Here is a 23248-nt window from a genome sequence, read left to right as displayed (position 1 = left end):
TGCTTTTGTGTGATGCATGGCTGAAGTTTTAGAATTCAAGCTCTCCGTTTGTGTCTGCCTGTATGTGTTCATGTCTGTGAATACATGATAGTTTCCTACCTTTGGATGGTATTACAAAATTAGAACATAAATTTCTTAAAGGGACTTCTTTTCTGATTGCTCTAAAGATGAACACTTCACACTAGAGTTCTGAGAAATTCAGGGAACTGCGCTTCTGATATTTTCATATGCTTTAAAAAGAAGTACTCTAATAAAACTAACTCAAAGATTTTTTAAAATTCAAGTTCACCTAATTTATGTAAATCTTTGGCAAACAGGACTAGTTTGATATTGTTGGTTGAATAAAAATGGCTACGTTTTCAGTGTCATACGTTTTTATTCTATTTGTACGTATTTCTCCTAAACTTACAAAGGTTTCCTGATTAGGGGCACCTGGGTGGCTCAGTCAGTTGAGTTTCCAACTCTTGATTTCAGCTCAGGTCATCAGGCTTTGCAGAGAGCATGGAGCCTCCTGAAATTCTCTCTCTCTCCCTCTCTCTCTCTCTCTCTCTCTCTCTCTCTCTCTCTCTCTCTCTCCCCCTCCCTCCCCACCCCCCTATTCCTCTCTTCTGCTCACACTGTCTAAAATAAAATAACAATAACAACAATAATAATAATAAATACTTTTAAAACAACAAAAAAATAAAGTTTTCTGGGTTAAATAAACCAGCATTGTAGCTACCAGATGCTTCAGATTATTAAAAATGTGCGTTTGTGTTTAACCAAATTGAACCATTCTTCCGACCAAACTTATTTCAACAGTACTTACGATTCGTACTACGAAACTACGATTCGTAGTATGAAAATAGTTTCCAATCTCTTTAGATAACTTAAAACCTTAAACTTATGCTAAACTGAGCTGATAGTATCCTGTGTAAGGGTGCCTGGGTGGCTCAGGTGGTTAAGAGTCTGACTCTTGATTTAGGCTCAGGTCATGATCTCGCGATTCATGAGATAGAACCCCACATCGGGTTCTATCCCCACATCTGCACTGACAGTGTGGAGCCTGGGATTCTCTCTCTCCCTCTCTCCCAGCCCCTCCCCTGTTCCCCTCTCTCTCTTGAAAGAAATAAATATAACTTTTTTAAAAATAGTATTCTTTGGGTACCCAAGTCACTTATAAACAAGATAAAATACTGAAAATTAATTACTAATTTTTGTCTCTTCATTTTTACATGGTACAGAGAGGCTACAGTCTCTTGACTTACTGTAACATTTTATATTAGTATTTTCTCTTTTTCATCTATGGCACCCCTCTTTTCAGATGCCTGATCTCCAGGTCTCTAAAACAACCGATCTGAGAACTGAGGTCAAGAGATGCACCATCAGGGCGCCTGGGGGGGGGCTCAGTCAGTTGAGCGTCTGACTTCAGCTCAGGTCATGATTTCGTGGTCCATGAGTTCGAGCCCCATGTCGGGCTCTGTGCTGACAGCTCAGAGCCAGGAGTCTGCTTCGGATTCTGTGTCCCTCTCTTGCTCTGCCCGTCCCTCACTCATGCTCTGTCTCTCTCTCTCTCTCAAGAATAAATAAAACATTTTAAAAAATTTTTTAAAGAGAGAGAGAGATGCACCATCAATTTATTTAAGAAACAATTTCATAATTAAGCAGTTATACTTCAAGAACATTTTGAACTCCTACTATCTGGGGGGATAACTTTAGAACACTAGCAAAGATGCAGAAAAATGCACACAATTCCCTGTACAAAGTTCCCAATTTCTCCTAATATTTCTATTTTAGTTCCTAACTTATGGTATAATTTATTATTCCTTCCTTATAGTTTTTGAGGTTGGCCTTGAGTTTACAACACATATTTTTAAGTAATCTAAAGCCACCTTGAAATAACATTACACCACTTCACGTGTAGTGCAGGGACCTTATAACAGAGTGTTGCCAGTTCTTTCCCCTCCTCCCTGGGACATCCTTGTCATTCGTTTCACTGATCCAGATTCTGTAACTACATAACACATTATTAGTATTGTCACTTTAAACAGTTATCTTTTAGAAATCAATTAAGAATCAGAAAACTCAAGGATTCCATTTTACCTTCATTCCTTCCTTCCTGGAAGCTCCTCCTTTATGTAGATCCAATTTTCTAATCTTTATCAGTTTGGTCATGTTTAATGTTTGCGATAATGTTGGTGCCAGAGGTTTCAAATGCCTCTAGTGTTCTTGTTTTTGTCTCCCCTCTTGACTTTGGGCTTCCCTAAGTACTCTTCTTCAGAGAGAATCTTTGTCTTCCTGTTCTTTTGGCTATAATTCATTCTTACTAGATTGGTGTCATGGTAGACTGTTGGTGTAATGGTGGACTGTTGGTATCATGGCAGGTTGTTAGTGTCATGGCAGGTTGTTGGTGTCATGGCAGGTTGTTGGTGTCATGGTAGACTGTTGGTGTCATGGCAGGTTGTTGGTGTCATGGTAGACTGTTGGTGTCATGGCAGGTTGTTGGTGTCATGGCAGGTTGTTGGTGTCATGGCAGGTTGTTGGTGCCATGGTAGACTTTCAGGGAGAGAAAGCATTCTAGAACTTGCCAGGGAGTCCCAGTCTATAGTGGGCCTCTGTCTGGGGCTGTGACCTTCACAGATTTTTGTGACTCTGCTGCAGGGACATATCTCTCTGACTGTGCCCCTGCTCCTTTCCATAACTGCAGCATTCCCTATCTATTTCTTGAAGCTCTATCACCTGTCGATGTCTTTTACCCACCCACCCCCCTACATGAGAAAGGAAGGATGCAGGGGGCTGAAGTGGGAGATTATTTAGTCCCTAGCTGGGATAAGATTTCAGAATTGCACTCTGGCCAAGTTCTTTCTCCTGGACAGTATCCTTCTGCTCTATAGGAAGCTCTGCTCATGTTTCCAAACAATTCCTGTCTCCCACCACCTCCTCCTTGCATTCAGCCCCCTCCAGAGCCACCAGGGCATCTCACTCTTCACCATGAGAGCCTATAAGAGTCCTGATGGAGAAGCCCCAAGACTGTGGCCTCCAGGATTTTCTCATTCTCAATGAGTCACACAGCCTCCAGCGATTTGTCAGAATTATCATTTAAGTCTTCCTACCAGTACAAGGCTACAGTAGTGCCTGCCACAGATCTCAGGAAGCAGCAAGCAGGTCTCAGTTCCTAGCTTTCTGCCTGTGCCTGTCTCTCCAGCCTTGCGGGTAGCAATTAGCCTTGAAGCCTTGGTTCTCTGATGAGTCCGAGAAAAGCTATTGATTTCCAACCTGTCCAGAATTTTCTTATTGTAAGGATAAAAGTGATGACTTCTAGAAGTTGCTTCCCTTAATATTAACATCTCATATAACCATGGTACATTTGTAATACTAAGAAATCAACATTGGTGCTATACTGTTAACTAAATTACAGATTTTATTCAGATTTCACCAGTTTTTCCACAAATGTCCTTTTTCTCTCCCAGAATCCAAATAAGGATAACGCATAGAATTTCGTTATGTATCAGCTTAGTCATCCTTAATCGGTGATACTCTCACAGCCTTTCCTTGTTTTTCATGACTTTTTCCGTTTGAAGTTCTCTCCCTTAGATTTTTCTGATACTTTCTATTGATTAGACTGAGGTTATGGTTTGGACAAAGTATAGCACGAAGGTGAGAACCCCCAAGGGGTACATGACGTCAACATGACTAACCACCGGGGGTGTTAGCTTGATCGTGGGTTTTGGTGGTGCCCGCCAGACTTCTCCTCTATAAAGCTACATTTTCTTTTCTCAAAAGTATCTATCAGTTAGAAGCCAATCACTAAATCCAGTGTACACTCAAGAGGAAGGGAGTTAAGCTCTACTTCTTTGAGTCAGGAATATTTGCATCTGTATTATTAATAATTTTTCTGTTATTTATTTTTATGGTCAATAATGTATATTTATATGGATGCATGGACATTTATTTTATTCTTTGAGATATGACCCAGGATTTGTGTTTTATTTTAATAAATAAAAATTTGTTAAGAATTTTCTAGTTTAACCTTTGTTTCAGCCTATAGCTTATTCAGTCTGCGTCTGCCCTAAGTAATGCTGAGCTCTTATTTCTTCCCGTGGATGCCTGTCACTTTTTAGATTTCATGTTGCTTGTTTTTCTGTAATCTCAGTTCTCTGATGAGCTTGCAAAAAGTAATTAATTTCCAGTAATGCTCTTGCCAGCTCTCTATGTCTCTGAAGTCATTGGCTAGACTGATCTCTGTCAAAAGCACCTTTCCATTTATCCATGAAAATGTCCAGGAAAATCTCTGATAAATCATGATCCAAGAGCTCATATGAGAATAATGGGTGTATAATTACAATATAATTTCTGACTCATTGGTTCTGTGTGCTTTGAAATGTTTTGATCCAGGCTGGTGCCATTAAAGAAGATAAAAATAGAGAGATTACTTCTTAGCGTCACTTCAGTTGTCTCCCTCTGCCTCCATCCCATTTCTGCCTCACTCACAAAACCTATTACACACACGGACCATGACTCTTGGCTTGTTTTACATCCGCACTATCAATCATGCTCTTTGGCCTTACAGCAATATGCTCACTCCCTACTTTGTCCTCAGTGGAGAATATAGTAAATTACCAAAAACAGAAAGCTCACATTACTCCCATAAAGTGTAGTTAACAAGCAGGGGGAATGTTCATGCAACACCCTCATCAATCAGCCCCATGCCAAGGCATAACAGTAAATATCAATGGCAAAAAAATAAAGGCTTTTAAACTGGGCACACTCCCAGGATCTTAGGAATAAAGGCAACGTGCATTTAGGACTCAAGAGAGGTGGAAAGGTTGAAACAGGTCAGGAAGAGTAAAACTAACACTATCTCATAGATATGAACAACAACCTTAGGAAAAATCCATTACATAATACACCTGATAAATGCTGATGAATTAGCATGGAAATGTACTGTCTTGTACGATAGAAAAATACTATAAAAATGTTGGGGCACCTGGGTGGCTCAGGTGGCTAAGCATCCAACTCTTGATTTCACCTTAGGTCATGATCTCAGAGATCGTGGGTTTGAGTCCCATGTCAGACTCTACACTGACAGCATGGAGTCTGCTTGGAATTCTCAGTCTCCCTCCCTCTCTCTCTCTCTCTCTCTCTTTCAAAAATAAACTTTTCATTTTATTTTATTATATTTTATTTATTTTTTTAATTTACATCCAACTTAGCATATAGTGCAACAATGATTTCAGGAGTAGATTCTTTCATGCCCCTTAACCATTTAGCCCATCCCCCCTCCCACAAAGCCCTCCAGTAACCCTCTGTTTGTTCTCCACATTTAAGAGTCTCTTACGTTTTGTCCCCCTCCCTGTTTTTATATTATTTTTGCTTCCCTTCCCTTATGTTCAGCTGCTTTGTATCTTAAAGTCCTCATATGAGTGAAGTCAACAAACATTTTTTTTTTAAAGACACTATAAAAATGTATTCTGGGAAGGGATCCAATATAGCAGCAAAGAAAGACCCTAAACTGATCTCCTCCTACAGACAACACCAAATCTACAGCAATGTATGGGTAATTTCTCTGTGAAAAAGATGTGAAATCTAGATGAACTGCTTCCCCACAACAAAGGATAAAAGAATCTCGAGACATGTAGGAGAGGCAGAGACATAGGTCTTCACAAAAAAACTCAACCCCCAGTGTCCCAACAGACGATAGGGAGGGATCTCACCAGTCTAGTGCTTCTTCTGGAAGAGTGAGGGGTTGGTGCCTGACATCAGGCACCCCAACCCTTGTGATCTGCAGCAGAGAGATGAACTCCCAAAGATGCCTGGCTTAGAAAACCATGGAGGCTGCCATCCCAGGAACCCAAGTGCTACAGGAAACAGAGATTCTCCTTTTAAATGGCTCCTGTTCGGTCTCACTCACCGGGGGAGCCTGCTCAAAAGCACCAATTTTAAAAGCGCCTAGACTGATGTCAAAGTCTCTGAGACCCTTGCTCACCTGAGGGTATCTGCCGGAGGGGCAGGGGAGAGTCAGGGGCCTCTCTGGAGGCTCTGGCAGACACTGTGGGCTTTCCACCTACTCTGCTGGCACAGGTGGGCACACCTGTGCCTGACTAGGGCTAGTTCACTCCCTGACTAGGGCAGGCTAGCAGGACGAGTCGTGGCATCTTCCTGCCCCCAGCCTGGGACCTGGGACAGGGCGATCTCTTGCAGCATTGCTGGAAGCCATGAGTGCATGCATTCAAGGCATTTTCCTGTTCTCTTTCTGAAGCCAGAGAGCGTGCTTTGCCCCCTACACATACCAGCTGCCTTGCTAAAGCCAGTAGGCATGTGCAAACCACACAAGAGATGCCCCTTGTTTGCATGGCCCTGGTGGCCAAGGGAGTCAGCACTGCTAGGCTCCAGGGGACCATAACAATTGGAAAGACACTCCTTGGCAGGTCAACTGCCCCAGGGCACTGCACAGATGACAGAAACACACCCCCAGTCTTCCTGTGAAAAAGACCAATTTACTTACCCTTCAACCTGAGTGACAAGCTTCAGGTTTCTCAGATTCCCAGGGAATAGAAGTGGGGAGACACCATCCCTGGGCACCCCACTGGCCTCACTATAGCTCTGCCAAACATCCCAGAAAGGACCTTAAACATTCATCTAGGGCCCTGATGTTTTAAACTGTCACCCAGGGACACCTCCAGGTTCCCCAATCTGCAGTCCAGCTGGGTTTATGATTGTGGCCCTACAGGACTATAAATATATTCACACTTTAAAAGCTTCTGCCTGAGGGTCTGGCTTCCAATCAGCCTGAAACTAAGGGTTAAATTAGATTTCTCTCCTTGGAACATTGCCAGATCTTGGCACCCCCTCAACAGTGGCAGCATATCAAAATAAATCTGCCTGTTTAGACAATGACAAAAGGTAGGAAACAACCAAGAACTAGGACAAGGGTGAGCGAGAAAATTCATCTTTACATGTGGCAACTCCTTCAAGACTGAAAAGTTGTTGTTTTGCCAAATATAGGGAAACACAGAAAGTCCAGCAAAACGAGGAAACGGAGAAATATGTTCCAAATAACAGAAGAAGATAAAACTTCAGAAAAACCTTAACGATACGGAGATAAGTAATCTACATGTAATGACTCCAATTTCATAAAGATGCTCATCGAACCTAGGAGAAGAATGCATGAACACAGTGGATACTTCAACAGAAATAGGAAGTGTGAGAGGTACCAACTAGAAGTCACAGAGTTGAAGAATACAATAATTAAACTGAAAAGTACACTACAGAGGTTCAACAGTAGACTGGATGAAACAGAAAATAGGGTCTGAGAGCTGGAAGACAAAGCATTAAAATTCACCCAGCTAGCGTGGCAGAAAGAGAAATGAATTTAAAATATTAAAGATAACTGGGCACCTGGGTGGCTCAGTTGGTTAAGCATCTGACTTTGGCTCAGGTCATGATCTTGCAGTTCATGAGTTTGAGCCCTGCATGGGGCCCTGTGCTGACATCTCGGAGTCTGGAGCCTGCTTTGGATTCTGTGTCTCCCTCTCTCTCTGCCTCTCTCCTGCTCATGTTCTGTTTCTCTCTCTCTCTCTCTCAAAAATAAACAAACATTAAAAATATATACATTAAAGATAACTTAAGAAACCTATGGGACAACATCAAGCAAAATAATGTTCAAATTAAAGGGGTCCCAAAAGGAGAAGAGAGAGAGAAAGGTGCAAAAAACTCATTTGAAGAAATCACGGCTGAAAACTTTCCTAACCTGGAGAAGAAAACACACATCCAGGTCCAGGAACCACAGGGAGTTTCAAATATAAAAAAAGAGACCAACAGCAAGACACATTATAATTAGAATGTCAAAAGTTAGAAAGAATATAAAAAGCAGCAAAAAAAAAAAATTGTTTGTGCACCGGGGAAACCCCATTACACAGCACAAATTCTGTAGGCCAGAAGAGAGTAGCATGACATATTCAAAGTGCAGAAAGAAAAAAATCTTCCAACCAAGAATACTCTACCCAACAAGGTTATTATTCAGAATTAATAGGGAGATTTAGAGTTTTCCAAATAAGCAACAATAAAGGAGTTCATTACCACTGAACTGGCCTTACAAGAGATGTTTAAGGGACTTTTATTTAAACTGAAAAGTAATGGCATAGTTAATAACAAGAAAATATGTTAAATTCTTAACAGAAAAGATAATATATAGTATATACACAGCAAAGATAGTGAATAAATTACTTATAAAGCTAGTATGAATGTTAAAAGACAAAAATAGTAAAATTAACAAGAACTACAATACTTATTTAAGAGATCCATAAAATAAAAAGAGGTAAATGTGACATCAAACGCATTAAACGTGTGGGGAAAGAAGTAAAAATGCAGATCTTTAAAATATGTTCACATTTAAGTTAGTGACAACATAAAACAGATGATTATATACATAAGGTGTTATATGTGACGCTTATAGTAACCACAGGAAAGTAACTGTAGTAAATATATAAAAGAAAATGAGAAGGGAATCTAAGTGTAGCACTAAAGAGACACATCATATCACAAGGGAAGAGAGAAAAAGAAAAAGAGAGAAAGAACAGAGCGGAAGTACAGAAAGAGTCAGGAAAAAGCCAAAATGGCAATAGTACATACCTGTCAACAATTACTTTGATGTAAACGCACCAAATTCTCCAATCAAAAGACATAGAGTGGCAGAATAAATTAAAAAAAAACAACAACAACAACAAACAGAACTCATCTACACACTGCCTACAAAAGAGTCACTTCAAAAGAGGTTAGAGTGGGAGAGAGCCAAAGCATAAGAGACTCTTAAAAACTGAGAACAAACTGAGGGTTGATGGAGGGTGGGAGGGAGGGGAGGGTGGGTGATGGGTATTGAGGAGGGCACCCTTTGGGATGAGCACTCGGTGTTGTATGGAAACCAATGTGACAATAAATTTCATATATTGGGGAAAAAAAAGAGTCACTTCAGAAACAAGGACACACAGAGACTAAATGTGAAATGGAAAAAATAGAAAAAGATGTTCCACACAAATGGAAGTGAAAAGAAAACCAGTGTGTCTGTTCTCTTATCAGACAAAATAGACTTTAAAAGAAAGACTATATTTTAAAAGAAAATAAGGAAAGGCATTACGTAATGATAAAAGGCACAATCCAACCAGAAGACATAACACAAATATGAGGGCACCTGGGTGGATCAGTCAAACATCAGACTTGGTTTCAGCTCAGGTCCTGATCTCACAGGTTGTGAGATCGAGCCCCACATCGGGCTCTGTGCTGACAGTGTGGAGCCTGCTTGGGATTCTTTCTCTCCCTCTCTTTGCCCCTCCCTGCTCTCTCAAAATAAATAAATAAAATTAAGAAAAAACATTTTTTAAAAACACAAATACGTATCGACATACCTCAGGAGCACCAAAATGTATAAAACACATATTTACAGACCTAAAGAGGGAAAGGGACAGTGATACAATAATTACACTATACAATACAGGACTGATACAATACAGGACTTTAATACGTCATTTACATCAATGGATAGGTCATCCACACAGAAAATCAGTAAGAAAACATCGACCTTAAATGACCCATATGTATTGGGATGAACAGAAAAGATGTCATGCACACACACACATGCACACATGCATACACACACACACACGAATACTACTCAGCCATAAAAAATAATGAAATCTTGCCATTTGCGACAACATGGATAGACCTAGGGAGTATTCTGCTCAATGAAATAAGCCAGACAAGTACCACGATTTCACTTATATGTGGAATCAAAAACCAAAACAAACAAACAAAACAAAACAAAACTCAGACTCATAGATGCAAAGAAGAGATTGGTGCCTATCAAGGGGAGGAGTGTGGAAGCTGGGGGGAGATGAGGAGCTACAGGGCTGGGGGGGGAGGGGCTGTGGTCCAGCCGGCTCTTCTGCTGTCCCCTCCCCCTCCCTCAGGGGCCCTTTGTGACCAGGTCATGGCTCTGTGATGTGAGCCTGGGGCTCTTGTCCCCAAGTACAAGCTCAGCGCTCAGCTGCGCGAGGACAGTAGTGGGATCAGGAACTAACGTTTCGAGTAAGGAGATGGAGAATATTCTCTTCGCTCTGAGAAGCATTAGCGCTGATTGGCTGAGCTCCAGCCTCCCCTCCTGGACAACCCAGACCATCTTCTGCTTCCTGTGTGGACTGTCATTCTTCCTCCTGTTGATCTCCTGCTTCCAGACGGATCCAACATCCTCAGCACCACGAAGGAAACGCAGAAGCAGCAGAAAGGTAAGGAACCTTGGCCCGGACCCAGCAGAGAGGAGGATTCCGTCTTCTTTTCTATTATCGTTTCCACTTTTCTGAGTCACTGGGGAGACTCCCGAGCTGGGAAAGAGCAGAACGGGTGTTCTCGGGGGAAGAAGAGAGCACCATCCTCCCAGGCCAGGCCAGACCAGGCAGGGGTTAGAGGGGCAGGAGGGCTTCTCCCGGGAGATCTCGGGCCAGGAGGCCGGGTGTGGCAGAGGGCTCCTGGGCCATGGTCCCAACACAGTGACCGGAGGACTGGAGGCCCAGAGCTCCATCCCCGGGGGAGGACTGGAGGCCCAGAGCTCCATCCCTGGGGGAGGACAGGCTGCTGGGCACCGGGCCGGCAGCCACCTTCCCGGGGCAGGTGTCTCAGGAGAGCTGGCCTTGGTTGGGGCCGATCGAGGGCGGCGCCGAGCCCGGGAGGCCCCGAGCAGGGGCGGCAGCGGGGCTCGGGGCTCGGGAAGCGAGGTGCTTCCTCCAGGCGCTGAGATGCACCCGCAGGTCTGGGAACGTTTCTCGAGCAGAGGAACAGGGCCGGAGAGATTTCTCGCATCGAAAATCCGCGCGTCCATTCTTCAAAGTAGAAAAACCGAAAACAGTTTTGTCCACTTTGCAAATGAGGAACAGGAAAGAAAGCCACCCCCCCCCCCCCCCCGCCCCATGAGTTGAATGTAGGAAGTCGGGCTGTTCTTGAACACAGAGCACCTGCAGCCAGAGAGGCGAGAGAGACCGGGGGTCCCGACCCCCAACCCCGTGTTCTCTCGTCTCTGCAGCAGGTGGCGCCACGGCGAAGGAGCACCAAAGGCAAGAACAGCGAGATACTGAAAGGTAAGGGGCCGCCGCTGAGCCCTGCGCCCCTGGCGAGTGTCCCTCCTGTTCCGAGCGCCCAGCCCCGCCATCTCCAGGACACCCACGTCCGTCCCTCAGGAAACAGAGCCTCGGGAGGCTCCCGGGACAGAGGGCAGAACCCCGAGGCCTCCCAGATTCTGGGCCAGAACCAGCCCGAGGGGCCGGACACGGGTGTCGCCCGGCAGGGGCCTGGGACCTCCAGCTCCAGCTGTGGCCAAGTTGTGGAACTTTGCTCAGGTTCCTCGGGGAGGCGACCCGGCCCTTTCTCCCCCACAAGGTCACGAGTGGGGAAGCTCTCCGTAAAGGACCAAGCGACCCCCACCGTGGGTCTTGTTGCCACCGTGAGACCACGTGGCCTCGGACACCGATGTTCGGGGCTCCCGAGTCTACTCCCCCAAAGGTGTCCCCTAAAGGGACACTGCACCCGCCTCCCGTAAGACCCCCGGGACCCCGCCTTCGGCTCTGTGACCGGGTCTCCCGTCTCCAGCTTACAGAACCTGCCTGCAGGAGCTGGAAGGGGTTCGGGACCTGGTTTCCCTTCTGCAGAGGTAAAGAATCTTCCCCCTTCTCTCCTGGGTGGGCCTCTCAGAGCCTCCGGTGGGACCCCAGGGCTGCAGGGGGCGGGGGGAGCCCTGGGGACAGAGATCGGATACGGCCCCGGGGGGAGGGACGGCGGGAGCGCTGTGAAGCGGGTGCGGGGGGGCCCGGAGGGCGGTGATGGCCACCCCTGGCCTTGTCTGCTCCCGGCTGCAGCGCGTGCCTCCTCGTGTCTCCCGCAGCCACTTGGGGCGGCTCTCTGACCAGGGAGGCCTTCAGCAGCTCTTGGGGCAAGAAGCCCCTGGGGCCAAGGGCAAAGCAGCACCTGCCGGAGCCCATCAGCCCCGCGGGGCGCCCGTGAGAGATGCCGCGCCCGCCAGGGCCCCTCGGGCGTCCCCCACTCTCAGCCAACACCCTCCACGCCCGGCCTCCATCCTACCAGTAGGACCTCAAGAAGACCAATCTAACTTAAAGAGAACCCCAGCGGACACAGTCACAGAGAGCTCACCTCCAGGCAATTCCCATTTGGCACCTCTCGTTCCAGCCGTCTCAGGCCTTGGCCATGCAAGCTACCCCATCTTGTCCTTGTCCTGGTGGTGGGAAAGCACCAAGTCCTGGTTCTTCCCCATCTGGGCACAGCGCGAGTGCCACCAACAACACCTGACCTGCCACCCAAAAGAGGCCTTGCCCTGGGGTGGCCCTTCCAGAAGGCAGATAGAGACTCGTAACCCCTCATTTGTCAACCCGGACGTCCAGAAGCTGCTGGAGATACTCATCACCAAAAGGGCGGAACAGAAGATTTGGAAGGAGAAAGAAAGGGATGGGTCAGTTGTGAAGCAGTTGGACTCAGACAACCCCTTGAACTTTGGGGGGACTTTGTGGAAGTTGCTGGGTGCTGAGCAGGACACCACAACCCCACGATCCTTCTGGCACCGGAAAAACAAACTCGAGAAGCTGCCCAGTCCTCGGCGGCTGTCACTCCCCAAGGTCTTGGAGGGCAACTCACAGCAGAAATGCAGCCAGCTCTTCTGGGGTCTCCCCTCTCTGCACAGTGAGTCCCTCAAGGCCCCTGCCTTGGCCTCTAGTTCTCAGCTACACGTTCCCTCTGTTTTGTTCAATGTTATCTCTAATTGCTTGCCAATTCTAATTCAGCAGCAAATATCTTCACAGTTTCCCCCTGCCCCACCCTTGCCCTGCCGTGGGATCCAGCCCCAACCCTCCACGCCAACCGTGTCCCAGCCCCAGGCCCACCTTGCACCCTCTGTCCCAATCAGACCTCCTTCTCCTCCACCCCAGATGAGGACCTATGGGGTATCTGGCCCTCCATCCCAGAAGAAGACACCACCTTTCATTCCAACTGAAATTCAACCTCGGGAACAGCCCTTGTTGCAAAAGCAACCAGAAGGGGAAAGGACGTTACCCTTAGTGCTGAAAATATCTCCCAAATTCTTAAGCAGTATCCCTCCTAAGCTTCTCCAGGACAGCCAGGCCTCTGAGGCCCACGAGTCAGTTTCCATCTTTCACAGGGATTTTGTCATCTGTGATATCCAGAAGCAAAACCTTCAAAGGAGGCTTAGGAAGGATAAACACCAGGGCAGTCTGGCCCACAGGGTCCAAGTGTCTCTGGACCCGATGTGGCCTCAGGGTGAATTCCCAAGGGTGAGTCAGGCACAGGACAAGCAGGGGCTCTCAAGGTCCTTTGCATCTAAATCCAAAAGCAGCCAGGCCACACAGAGGACCAGGTCCAGACACCCTAGAAGTTCCCGTAGGAAGGGCCGAGCAAGGTTTCAACTAAAGGACAACTTTGGTATGGGTCTCCAGCGATGTCTGAGAAGGATCCCAACAGATCTCTCCAGGGTCTCAGCCAACTTCCCAGTGAAGGTTCCAGGAACTAGCTCTGAGAAGGAGTTAGAAAGATACTTGATGAGGACCTTGAAGAGGGACTCAGGAAAATACTTGACTAGGAGCCCAGATAAGAAACGTGTAGAAAAAACCTTGAAAGTTCATTTGCGCAAGAAATTGGGACAGATCAGCAAGGGTTTGATCCCCGTGAGTGTACGTCGATCCTGGCTTGTGGCCAACCATATTTTGCCCAAGTGCCACACTCACACGGAAATCAGAAATTCAGCACCCTTGAAGGGTCGGAAACCCTGCGTAAACACCTCCCATGAGCTGTCTTTCCTTAATTCACTCACTCAACAGATGCTGGAAGCACACATCATAAGGTTTCGGGTGAAGCATAAGTGGGGCCCACCCCTCCAAGCCTTTGAGTCCATAAATCTCAAGCCATATGAAGCTCAACCCTTGCCCTTTCCCCGGTCCCCATCTCCCTGCTTGGCCACCTGTGTATCTGGGGCCCACTCAAAAGCCAAATTCTACAAGTTCCTGGGAAAACCTCCTCAGCCCTATCCGGGAGAAAAGGGGATAGGAGAAGAGTCTCTTCCCACCTCAGGGAGTTCCCTGCCTGCCCCCTCACCCCCATCTGAGGAAATCCAGAAATCCCTGGAAGGGACCTCACCAGGGGACAGCCATGAGCCCTCGGAGGCCCCTTTACCTGGACAGGAGGGCAGCTCACCTTCTCCGACCTTCACACTCAGCCTCATAAACAGAACCCCTCAGACTGAGACAGTTATGGGGGCCAAGAAAGGCAATCTGGAACCAAGTCTAAGTTCAGAAATAGCCAGGAATGAGCTAAGGGTGAAAAGGGGGGCTCAGGCTTCACGAGAGAATGTAGCAATACTGGAGATGAAGTCCAGGTCCCAATCTTCAGGAGCTGAAGAGGCCAGGGAGACGATGGAGGCTGAGAAGGCCCCTGCTTGGAAAGTCATCTTAGGACCCAGGGTGCTGGCCAACAGTCAAACCAGTTATGTGGATCAGAGGAGATTGGGGTCTCCAGGGACTAGTAAAAGCCCCTCACCACCTACAGAGTTGGTTGCCCAAGAGCCAAAGGAACCAATCCTTAAAACAAAGGTGGCTATTAAGTTTGGGCTCCAAGAGAAGGAAGAGCCAAAGGGCCAGCCTCAAGGCTGTGCCACTGGTGTACTTCTTCAAGGTTCTCCCCGTAACATCACCCTTCAAGACTTTGCCACCGGCATTCTTGTCCAAGACTGTGACACCGGTGTGCTCCTGCAAGACTCTCACACTGATGTTTTCCTTGCTGAAGACATCTTAAAGTCACCCTCCGGTTCCCAGGGTCAATATTCCAGCAGGGAAACACCAGGTTCCCTGGTGCCAGAAACTGACCTGATATCCAGCCGACCAAGCAGCCAGGGGCAGCAGGAGCCCAGTATACCAAAAGCTGATGAGCCACGTAAGAGCCAGAGCAAGATGACTGCCTCCACTGGTGAGAGAAAAGACCAGAAGAGTCCCAAACTAGAAGGGAATAAAAAAGGGTTTGTAGAACTGAGGGCTTCCCAAGCCAGTAGGCTGAGCCACCCTCCCCAGGTTACAGGAACAGGGGACAGCCTTGGGAGCAAATGCCTCCAGCCTGTGCCAGAAAAGGGACAGATTTTTCCAGAAAGCCACTTAAGAAAAAAGATGAGGTACTTTTTGCATTATCTTCATCTCAATAAAAAAGGCAAAGGACTGGAAGATCCCCTTCAAAAAGGCAATCCTGCATCAGCCACTGTCCAGGGCCGAGGACCAGTAAGAAGCAGATTGGTTGGGGGCAGCAAAGCTGTTGAAACTCAGACGATTGTGACAACTGTGGGACAGATCCTGGTGCAGAAACTGGGACTCCACCAAGGACTTCATGCCTCAGAGGTAAATCAGCACAAAGAATTCCAGGGCCCAGTGGGTTCCCCTACCCAGACCAGAGGAGGGAGATGAGAGAGACGGCCTCCAATCACCAGGCCACCCCCAAGTCCCACAGCTGTCCTAACAAGAGCCAACGAACCAGAGACAGGGATGGCAGGCCAACCTTCCCACCCAGGGAGCCAGGGTCCCCAAGCGGGCCCTGCCACCATAAGCCGATGGTGGCAGGAGCCTCAGATCACGTCCACCGTCACCCAGTATGCAGTCTTCAAAAATGTGGCTCATCCCATCAAGCAGCGGGTGCTTCTCACGCCTTTCCTGGTAGGAAAGCTTTTCTTCAAGAAAAAATTGAGTATATGCACAGAAAGCCTGTTTTTTTCTCAGGGTAGCACATCCTCTATGTGCTAATGGCTTCTTCCCACCACAATTTTTATTTTCCCAAAATATATGTTGTTTTTTAATTTTTCTCATGAGAGGAGCTGGCCTCTGTCTGTGCCCCGTGGGGCGGAGGGGGGGGGGGGGGAGGAAGGGGAAGATCCGGGCATGCTCTCCCCCAGTGCCTGCCTTGGCTCCCAGGAATGGAGCCCTGGAAGGAGGGTGGCCACGTGGTATACTCCAGACCCCCTCCCTCACACACCTTCGGTTTCCATAACAAACGAAAGAGGAACACAACCCAGAAGACTCCACCCCGGGATCTGGCTCCGCCCTTCCCGTCCTGCTGTCTCTCTACCTTGACCTTGGGCGGCTGTAGGGGAGGGTCTGCAGGGGCAGAAACCCCTCGGTTCCGGGGCGCCTGGAAGACAGCGTCAAGCGTCAGAGCCGCGAGCCGAGTTTGGAGGCCAGGTTGGCCCTGACGGCAGCGGTGGGAGGAATCCTGCCCCACCCCCCACCCGTCGCCTGCCCCGGGACCCCTGATGGGGCTGGGGTGCAGATCGGCCGGGAGCCGCCCTTGGCTCAGCGTCACCCCCCTGCTTTCTCACACTCTGGATCAGCGCGGGACGAGGACGTGCTCCCGGCCCGGGGAGCGAGCGAGTGGGGGGCGCAGAGGCCGCGAGGGACCGGCGCGCCCTGCCCCGGGGTGCAGTGACCCAGGAGCCCGCGGTGCCCACTGCCACCTGCAGGCCCCGAGGAGAGGGGCCTTTCCTGCGGTTCACCCCCAAGGTCCCCCCCCCGCCCCCCGCTGCGGCCGCGGAGCCCGGGGTTGGGGGTAGGGGGGAAGGGAGGCCGCCGGGGCCCCTCTGCAGACGGCCAGGTTGGCACAGGAGGCCCGGCCGGGCAGGTGCCCTTCTGCGCAGTCTGGGGGCCTCGGGCGGACTGGGACTTAACGAATGGCCCAAGGACGGGCCCCGAGGCGGGTGGGGGTCAGGGTGGGGGTACTCACTGGCGTGGTGCGGAGTCCCACCCCAGGAGGGACCCTGAAGACGGCAGCAGGGGTGGCCCTGCCCCCACGCGGGTCAGGACCCCGCAGGTGGGCCTGGAACCCGGTGCAGGGGCAGCGGGCACAGGCCTGCTCAGGCACAGCTTCTCTCCGGGGAAGCAGTGGGGGGCCAGCAGTGACAGTGCGGCCAGGACCTGGGGGGTTGGGGGGAGAGGAGACCAGGACAGAGAGCGCCCGGGTCCTCTGGAGCTCAGGACAGGGTGACCTGGAGCAGGGTCCTCTCGGTGGCACCGAGAGGTGGACGCGGTCCCCACAGGCCCCTCCAGAGAAGGGCCACAGGCAGGATGCCCAGGGAGCAGCAGGAGACAGGAAGGAGCAAGTCCCCTGTGCCCTCCTCCTGCCGGTGGTGCAGTAAGGCAGGAAAGGGACGCCCCGCGCTGTGAGACCCCCACAGAGATCTCTGACAGAGACCCCACACACAGACCTCCACAGAGACCTCCCACAGAGACCCACACCAAGACCTTACACAGAGACCTCTGACGGAGATCCACGCAGATCTCTCAGAGAGCTCTGACCGAGGCCAGTATCCAGGGACTACCCACAAAGACCTCCCGCCCAGATCTTACACAGAGACCTCTCAAAGAGACCTCCTACAGAAACACCTCAGAGATCCCAGATCATAGCACAGAGACCACACAGTCCACACAAAGGCCCCCCCAGTGCCCCACAGACCTTGAACAGAGGCCTCACCCCCATCCTTACAAGGCCAAGGGGCCACTCAGTGACAGGCCCTCTGAGAGGATCCGAAGCCACTTAGCAAGTTGGGTGTAGGGAAGAGTATCAGCAGCCTCCCCAGAGAAAATGCTGGCGTATTTTTTTATCCTAAGAAAAAGCCTTGGATTCCCCACGTAGACCCACCAACTCCTTTCCTTCACCGATTTTCATTAGCCTGAGCTCTGACCCACAGTTTAAAGAATCACAAACTGAAGAGGAGCAAATGTCTGCCAGCGCCTAACGAGGGAAGGTATCTTATTTGTCCGTTTTTAGTCACTGTTTAGTCAAACGGCATCAGGGGTCATATTTTTTGTTTTGTTAGGGACAAGTCCCCGCACTGCAAATGACTTCCTCACCCTGGAAATCCCCTAGGGAGGCCTAAGGCAACTGGGATACAGGGTGGTGTAAGAGAGCAAAGAGGTGTCTGACTACTGCTGTACAGGTAGTGAGTGCACTGTTTGTGTTAGGTTTGTGAGGTTGGCTTTATTTTATTCTATTCTATTCTATTCTATTTTATTTTTTAACGTTTATTTATTTTTGAGACAGAGAGAGACAGAGCATGACCAGAGGAGGGGCAGAGAGAGGGAGACACAGAATCGGAAACAGGCTCCAGGCTCTGAGCTGTCAGCACAGAGCCGGATGCGGGGCTCGAACTCACGGACCGCGAGATCGTGACCTGAGCCGAAGTCGGCCGCTCAACCAACTGAGCCACCCAGGTGCCCCGAGGTTGGCTTTATTTTAAAACTAAACAATCCACAATATCAAACACATAAAGCTGTTTGACAAATGAGACAGAGTTTTGGCAATATTTCTATCCTATCCTCTGGCTTGTTTATATTTATTGTTAATGATACGAGATACTTCTACTTTTTTCTTTGTGTTCTTTTTATGGGGCGCCTGGGTGGCTCAGCCAGTTAAGCGTCTGACTTCAGCTCAGGCCATGATCTCATGGTGTGTGGGTTCGAGCCCTGCGTCGGGCTCTGTGCTGACAGCTCAGAGCCCGGAGCCTGCTTGGAATTCTGTGTCTCCCTCTGTCTCTGCCCCTAACCCACTCGCATCTTGTCTCTGTCTCTCTCAAAAATAAATAAACATTTAAAAAAAATTAAAAAAAAATAAAATAAAATAAAATAAGGCATACTAATATCCTTAGATGATATCATGTGTATCTCCAGAATATGAAAAAAGAAAAAAAAGTCCTAATGCTCAGCTAAGATACCTTAAACTTCTGGACTATTTTAGAAGGACTCATTGTATATATTCTAAGGAATGCACATTTTCCAAGACTCGGGACGTCAGGCTCTGTTTTACATTATCGGGTTCCAACAAAGACACATTGCTTAAAATAATTTTGAAATCTTAGAAAATATTTCACTTAACTGGTGCTTTAAATATACATTATGTCAATTAAATTACTGATGAATTGGCATTTTAAAATCTGTTCAAAAAAGTATTCGTTTAATCAGCATTTCTATTATAATAATAAAGGTCTCACCATCTACCTAATATTTTATAAATCGAAAGACTCCATATTTCTAACTGGTCATAAGAATCCTGTTGCCCTTGACATGGTAAGGTCTAGATAAACAGATGTCAGGTATATGGTTGTGCCTCAGGTCACCCATTGGGGTGACAATGTCACAATCCTTTCTCAGAAGAGAGGGATGAGCTGGTGTGAGCTCTGTGGCTGCCTGTATTTTTTAATTAAGAAAAAAAATCCTCAGGCAATAAAATATTTTATGAAATCACAGCTATTAATGCTTTGAAATTGGCTCCCTTGGTGATACTTTCTCATGTTATTGAATCACAGAACTCTGGAAGGTGGCCAGGGATGCCCTCTAATGTCCAATCAATAGTATTTAATAACTAGAATATCCCATCATTTCCCTATAGATGCCCACACCCACCATATTCCACAATCATAAAAATGATACTTTCTCTTTGGAAGTTTAAGCTATTTCTAACCCACATTTTTAATTAGAATAAAACGAAATTGTGGTAAGAGGCATAAAATAACTTCCCACAAAACAGATGAGGATTTAGGAAATGGTACCATCTTTCATAGGAAAACACAATTGCCCCACCCCATCCCAATAACAAGAAATGTGGGTGACACGGCTTTTTGCTCTGAGCATTTTTATGCGTGTGCTTTAGCTGGCCTGTGGGTTGGATGCATTGCTTTTTTTTAAGATTCGTGGGACAGAATATTTTTGCAGAAGTGACAAATAGTATATGTGTCCTGTACATTACCTCCTATGGCCATTCCTCGCCCCCTAGGAGCAGAATGGAGCATAAGGAAGGACAAGCAGAACTACAGATATAAATATTTTCTGGAAAATGATTCCATTACCTCCAACCTTTCTCAGTGGAAGAAAAGATGGAGGTCTGAGGTAGGAAGCTGAGATACCTTCCCTCACAAATAAGTATGTACTTATAGGCTATCAAAGCTGGAAAGGTCACCACTAGGCTGTTTGCTGGAAGAACGTGCAGAGAGCAGATCGAGAAGGACAGGCGAGTTCAGGGTCAGTTGGTCATGGCCAGGACACCAGTTACAGAATTCGCCCGTAATTTAAGTAGGAAACAGAATTTGGCCAAAGCAGGACTGGGAACAGCACCCTCCCTCCTTACTCCGAGGTGACACCGCTCCCCACCACCACCTCGCCCTGTCACCCCCTCATTGGCTGAGGCTTACTGGAGATGTCAGATGCAGAAGTGGGTAAGGAGAGAAGTAAATGGAACAAAAAGGGAACAGGAGAAGGGGGGAGATGAAGAACCATTACCTAATAATATAATAATAATAGTAATAATGTCCTCCTCCCTAGCCCAGTCACATAATTAACAAACGGGGAACCCAAGGCACGGAGAGACTCCCCAAACCACATGCACATTCGGTTTCCACATGTGACTCTAATCAAATGCTGCTTCTACTATGGGACAACATCGGTGTGGAAGGATCCCTTTCCTAAGTCGGCCAGATGATATCCCTACACGAAATCATTTCCGCCCCCACCAGGTTAGGGTACGTATCACTCTTTCAGAAATAAAAAGAAGATTCACTTTGCCACTTAGATCACAAAATATCTCAGAGAGAAGAAACCTCTCTTGCCATTGGTCAGTTGTTTTGGGTTTGTTTTTTTTTTTAAGTTTATTTATTTTTTTGAGAGAGAGAACATGCATGATCGAGGGAGGGGCGGAGAGAGAGGGAGAGAGGCAATCCCGAATGGGCCCCACTTGCTATCAAGGGTCGGACACTTAACCGACTGAGCCACCCAGGCACCTCTTGACAGTAGATATTTTCCTCACACCTCCTACTGAGACATTTGGTGGTTTCCGTGGTGTGTGTCCTCTCTTGCCGCAATGAGTAATAAACCCAACTTGACCTGGATAAAACTTGCTCACAGGGGTGTTCCTGGACACGGATGTTGGAATGATCTCATCTTAACCAACTGACTTGGCCTCCCTAGAACACCCCCATTCTTCAGTCCTCTCTCCAAACACACTCACTCCAGAACGTTCCTCTGCTTCCTCAGCTAAGTCAATCGCCACATGTAGTGTTCTCCAGACCCCCTCGCACTGCCTTCTGTGACAGCCACCTGCGTATCTTCGCAGGTTTCTGACAAGTGCACCGAAATTCCTTGCAGGCGGAGTGGGGAGTGATGAATCTGACCGCATTCCCAGTACTTAATCTAGTGCCTAATTAATTAAAGCTTGCTAATTAATAAGAACGTGAATTAAAGCTTTCTCATCTACCTTATGTACAAATCACAACAGTGTAATCACATCTTTAAAAAGGTTTCCAACTCAAGTAGCCAAAATGTTTCGAGAAGAATCTGTAAGATAAAATAGCATCAACGATTGAAATATAATGATGCAAAGAAAATTCAAAATTAATGAATCTAAGTCTTTCATTTCATTTTTTAATATCTATCTGTTTATTTTGAGAGAGAGTGCATGAGCGAGGGAAGGGCAGAGAGAGAGGGAGAGAGAAAGTTCCAAGAAGGCTTTGTCCTGTCAGTGCAGAGCCCGTCACGGGGCTTGATCCCACAAACAGTGAGATCATGACCTGAACCAAACTCCAGAGTTGGATGCTCACTCACTGAACCACCCAGGTGCCCCTAAGTCCTTTATTTTAAATGTCAAATATGGATATCCTTGTAGCTTTTGAAATTAATCACAAATTTAAGTGTTTGCAGAATATAATTTAAAAAGCAATTTTACCTCGAGGTATTGTTTCTATTATGACAAAAAAATTCATTTAAAAAGCTATTACCAAAGAATATATTTAAAATCACTTAAATATGCAACTTGCAACAGCTACATATACTGTAAACCTACTATTCTAAAAATAAGAAACAATTATCTCTTGTTTACTTTAACATTTAACATGACGAAAAGTCTGGAGAGGAGAACCATTGGTTTCTTAACAAACACATGTAAAAGGTGGTAGTGAAAAATAACACCACACGCATTCTTTTTCTTTGTTGAAATTAGTTTTGAATTATTGAAAATGTTTCAAGACATTATTTGAAAGATGTATAAGAGAAAAAGTAGGAAAAATATGTCTTCTTATTCCCTAACAATTTCACTTTAAATTACAAATATACAGAGGGTACAGACTTTCAGTTATTAGATGAAAAGTTCTAGAGATTTAATGTGCAATATGGTGATTATAGTTAATAAGAATGTATTGCAGGGGTGCCTGAGTGGCTTTAAGCGTCCGACTTTGGCTCAGGTCATGATCTCGCAGTTCATGCGCTCAAGCCCCACATCGGGCTCTGTGCTGACAGCTCAGAGCCTGGAGCCTGCTTCAGATTCTGTGTCTCCCTCTCTTTCTGCCCCTCTCCCACTCATGTGCAGGCTCTCTCTCTCTCTCTCTCTCTCTCTCTCAAAAATAAATAAACATTAAAAAAAATAAGAATGTACTGTATATTGAAATTTGCTAGGAGAGTAGATCTCAAGTGTTCTCACCGCAAAGAAAAGCTAATGATGTCAGGTGATGGATATATTAATTAGCTTAAACTGTGGTATGATTTTCTGGTTTCACTTCACAAAATGATTGCAAAATCATTTACGTTACATGGGTAAATGAAAACATTGCATTGTACAACCTAATATATACAATTTTTATTTGTCTATCATACCTCAATAAAGCTGTAAGAAAAAAATACATATATATATATATACACACACATACGCACACACACATATACCTATATATATATATATATATATATATATATATATATATATATATATACCTATATATATACGTGCGTGTTTTAGCACCCTTAAATTTGTATTACCTATTCCAATTTTTGCTGCCAAACGCTGTTTTCATTATTCTAGATAAAATGGCGCACTAGGGTTGATCACAAGATTCAAAGCCCAAGTAACTATTCTCTCTTTCTCTAGAAGTTTCTGCTAGGTCAACCTGTCTGTCCTTGGGTTTGGAGAATTCCCTCCCAGCTCCCACACCAACACTAACACCGTCCCCAGCTCACTCCTGACCCTCTGGTTCTACCTCGAATGCTCAAAAAGTTTCATGAGTATTAAGAAGTTTTTCCTTGGGGAGATACTGGATGGCTCTACTATTGACCAAATATGGGTTTATAATGAATGATCAATCTGTGTGATTCGTCTATAAACCTAGAAGGACAAAACAAGTACTTTTCCCTTTTTCTCAGAA

At 46.7% G+C, this 23248-nt stretch overlaps 1 protein-coding gene across 1 annotated transcript; it reads left to right on the top strand.

The window, feature by feature from the left end:
- The first annotated feature begins 11840 nt into the window (after positions 1-11840).
- On the top strand, positions 11841-15859 carry LOC106989735 (spermatogenesis-associated protein 31E1-like). The gene is given in 2 exon segments (XM_027040976.2): positions 11841-15444; positions 15447-15859. Coding segments are annotated over 2 exon segments (3960 nt in total). The 3' UTR covers positions 15803-15859.
- The last annotated feature ends 7389 nt before the right edge of the window (positions 15860-23248 follow it).

This window comes from Acinonyx jubatus, chromosome D4, assembly GCF_027475565.1.
Source record: "Acinonyx jubatus isolate Ajub_Pintada_27869175 chromosome D4, VMU_Ajub_asm_v1.0, whole genome shotgun sequence".
Lineage (NCBI taxonomy): Eukaryota > Metazoa > Chordata > Mammalia > Carnivora > Felidae > Acinonyx > Acinonyx jubatus.
Note: the sequence above shows the minus strand (reverse complement) of the source record. Positions and strands in the feature narration are given on the sequence as shown.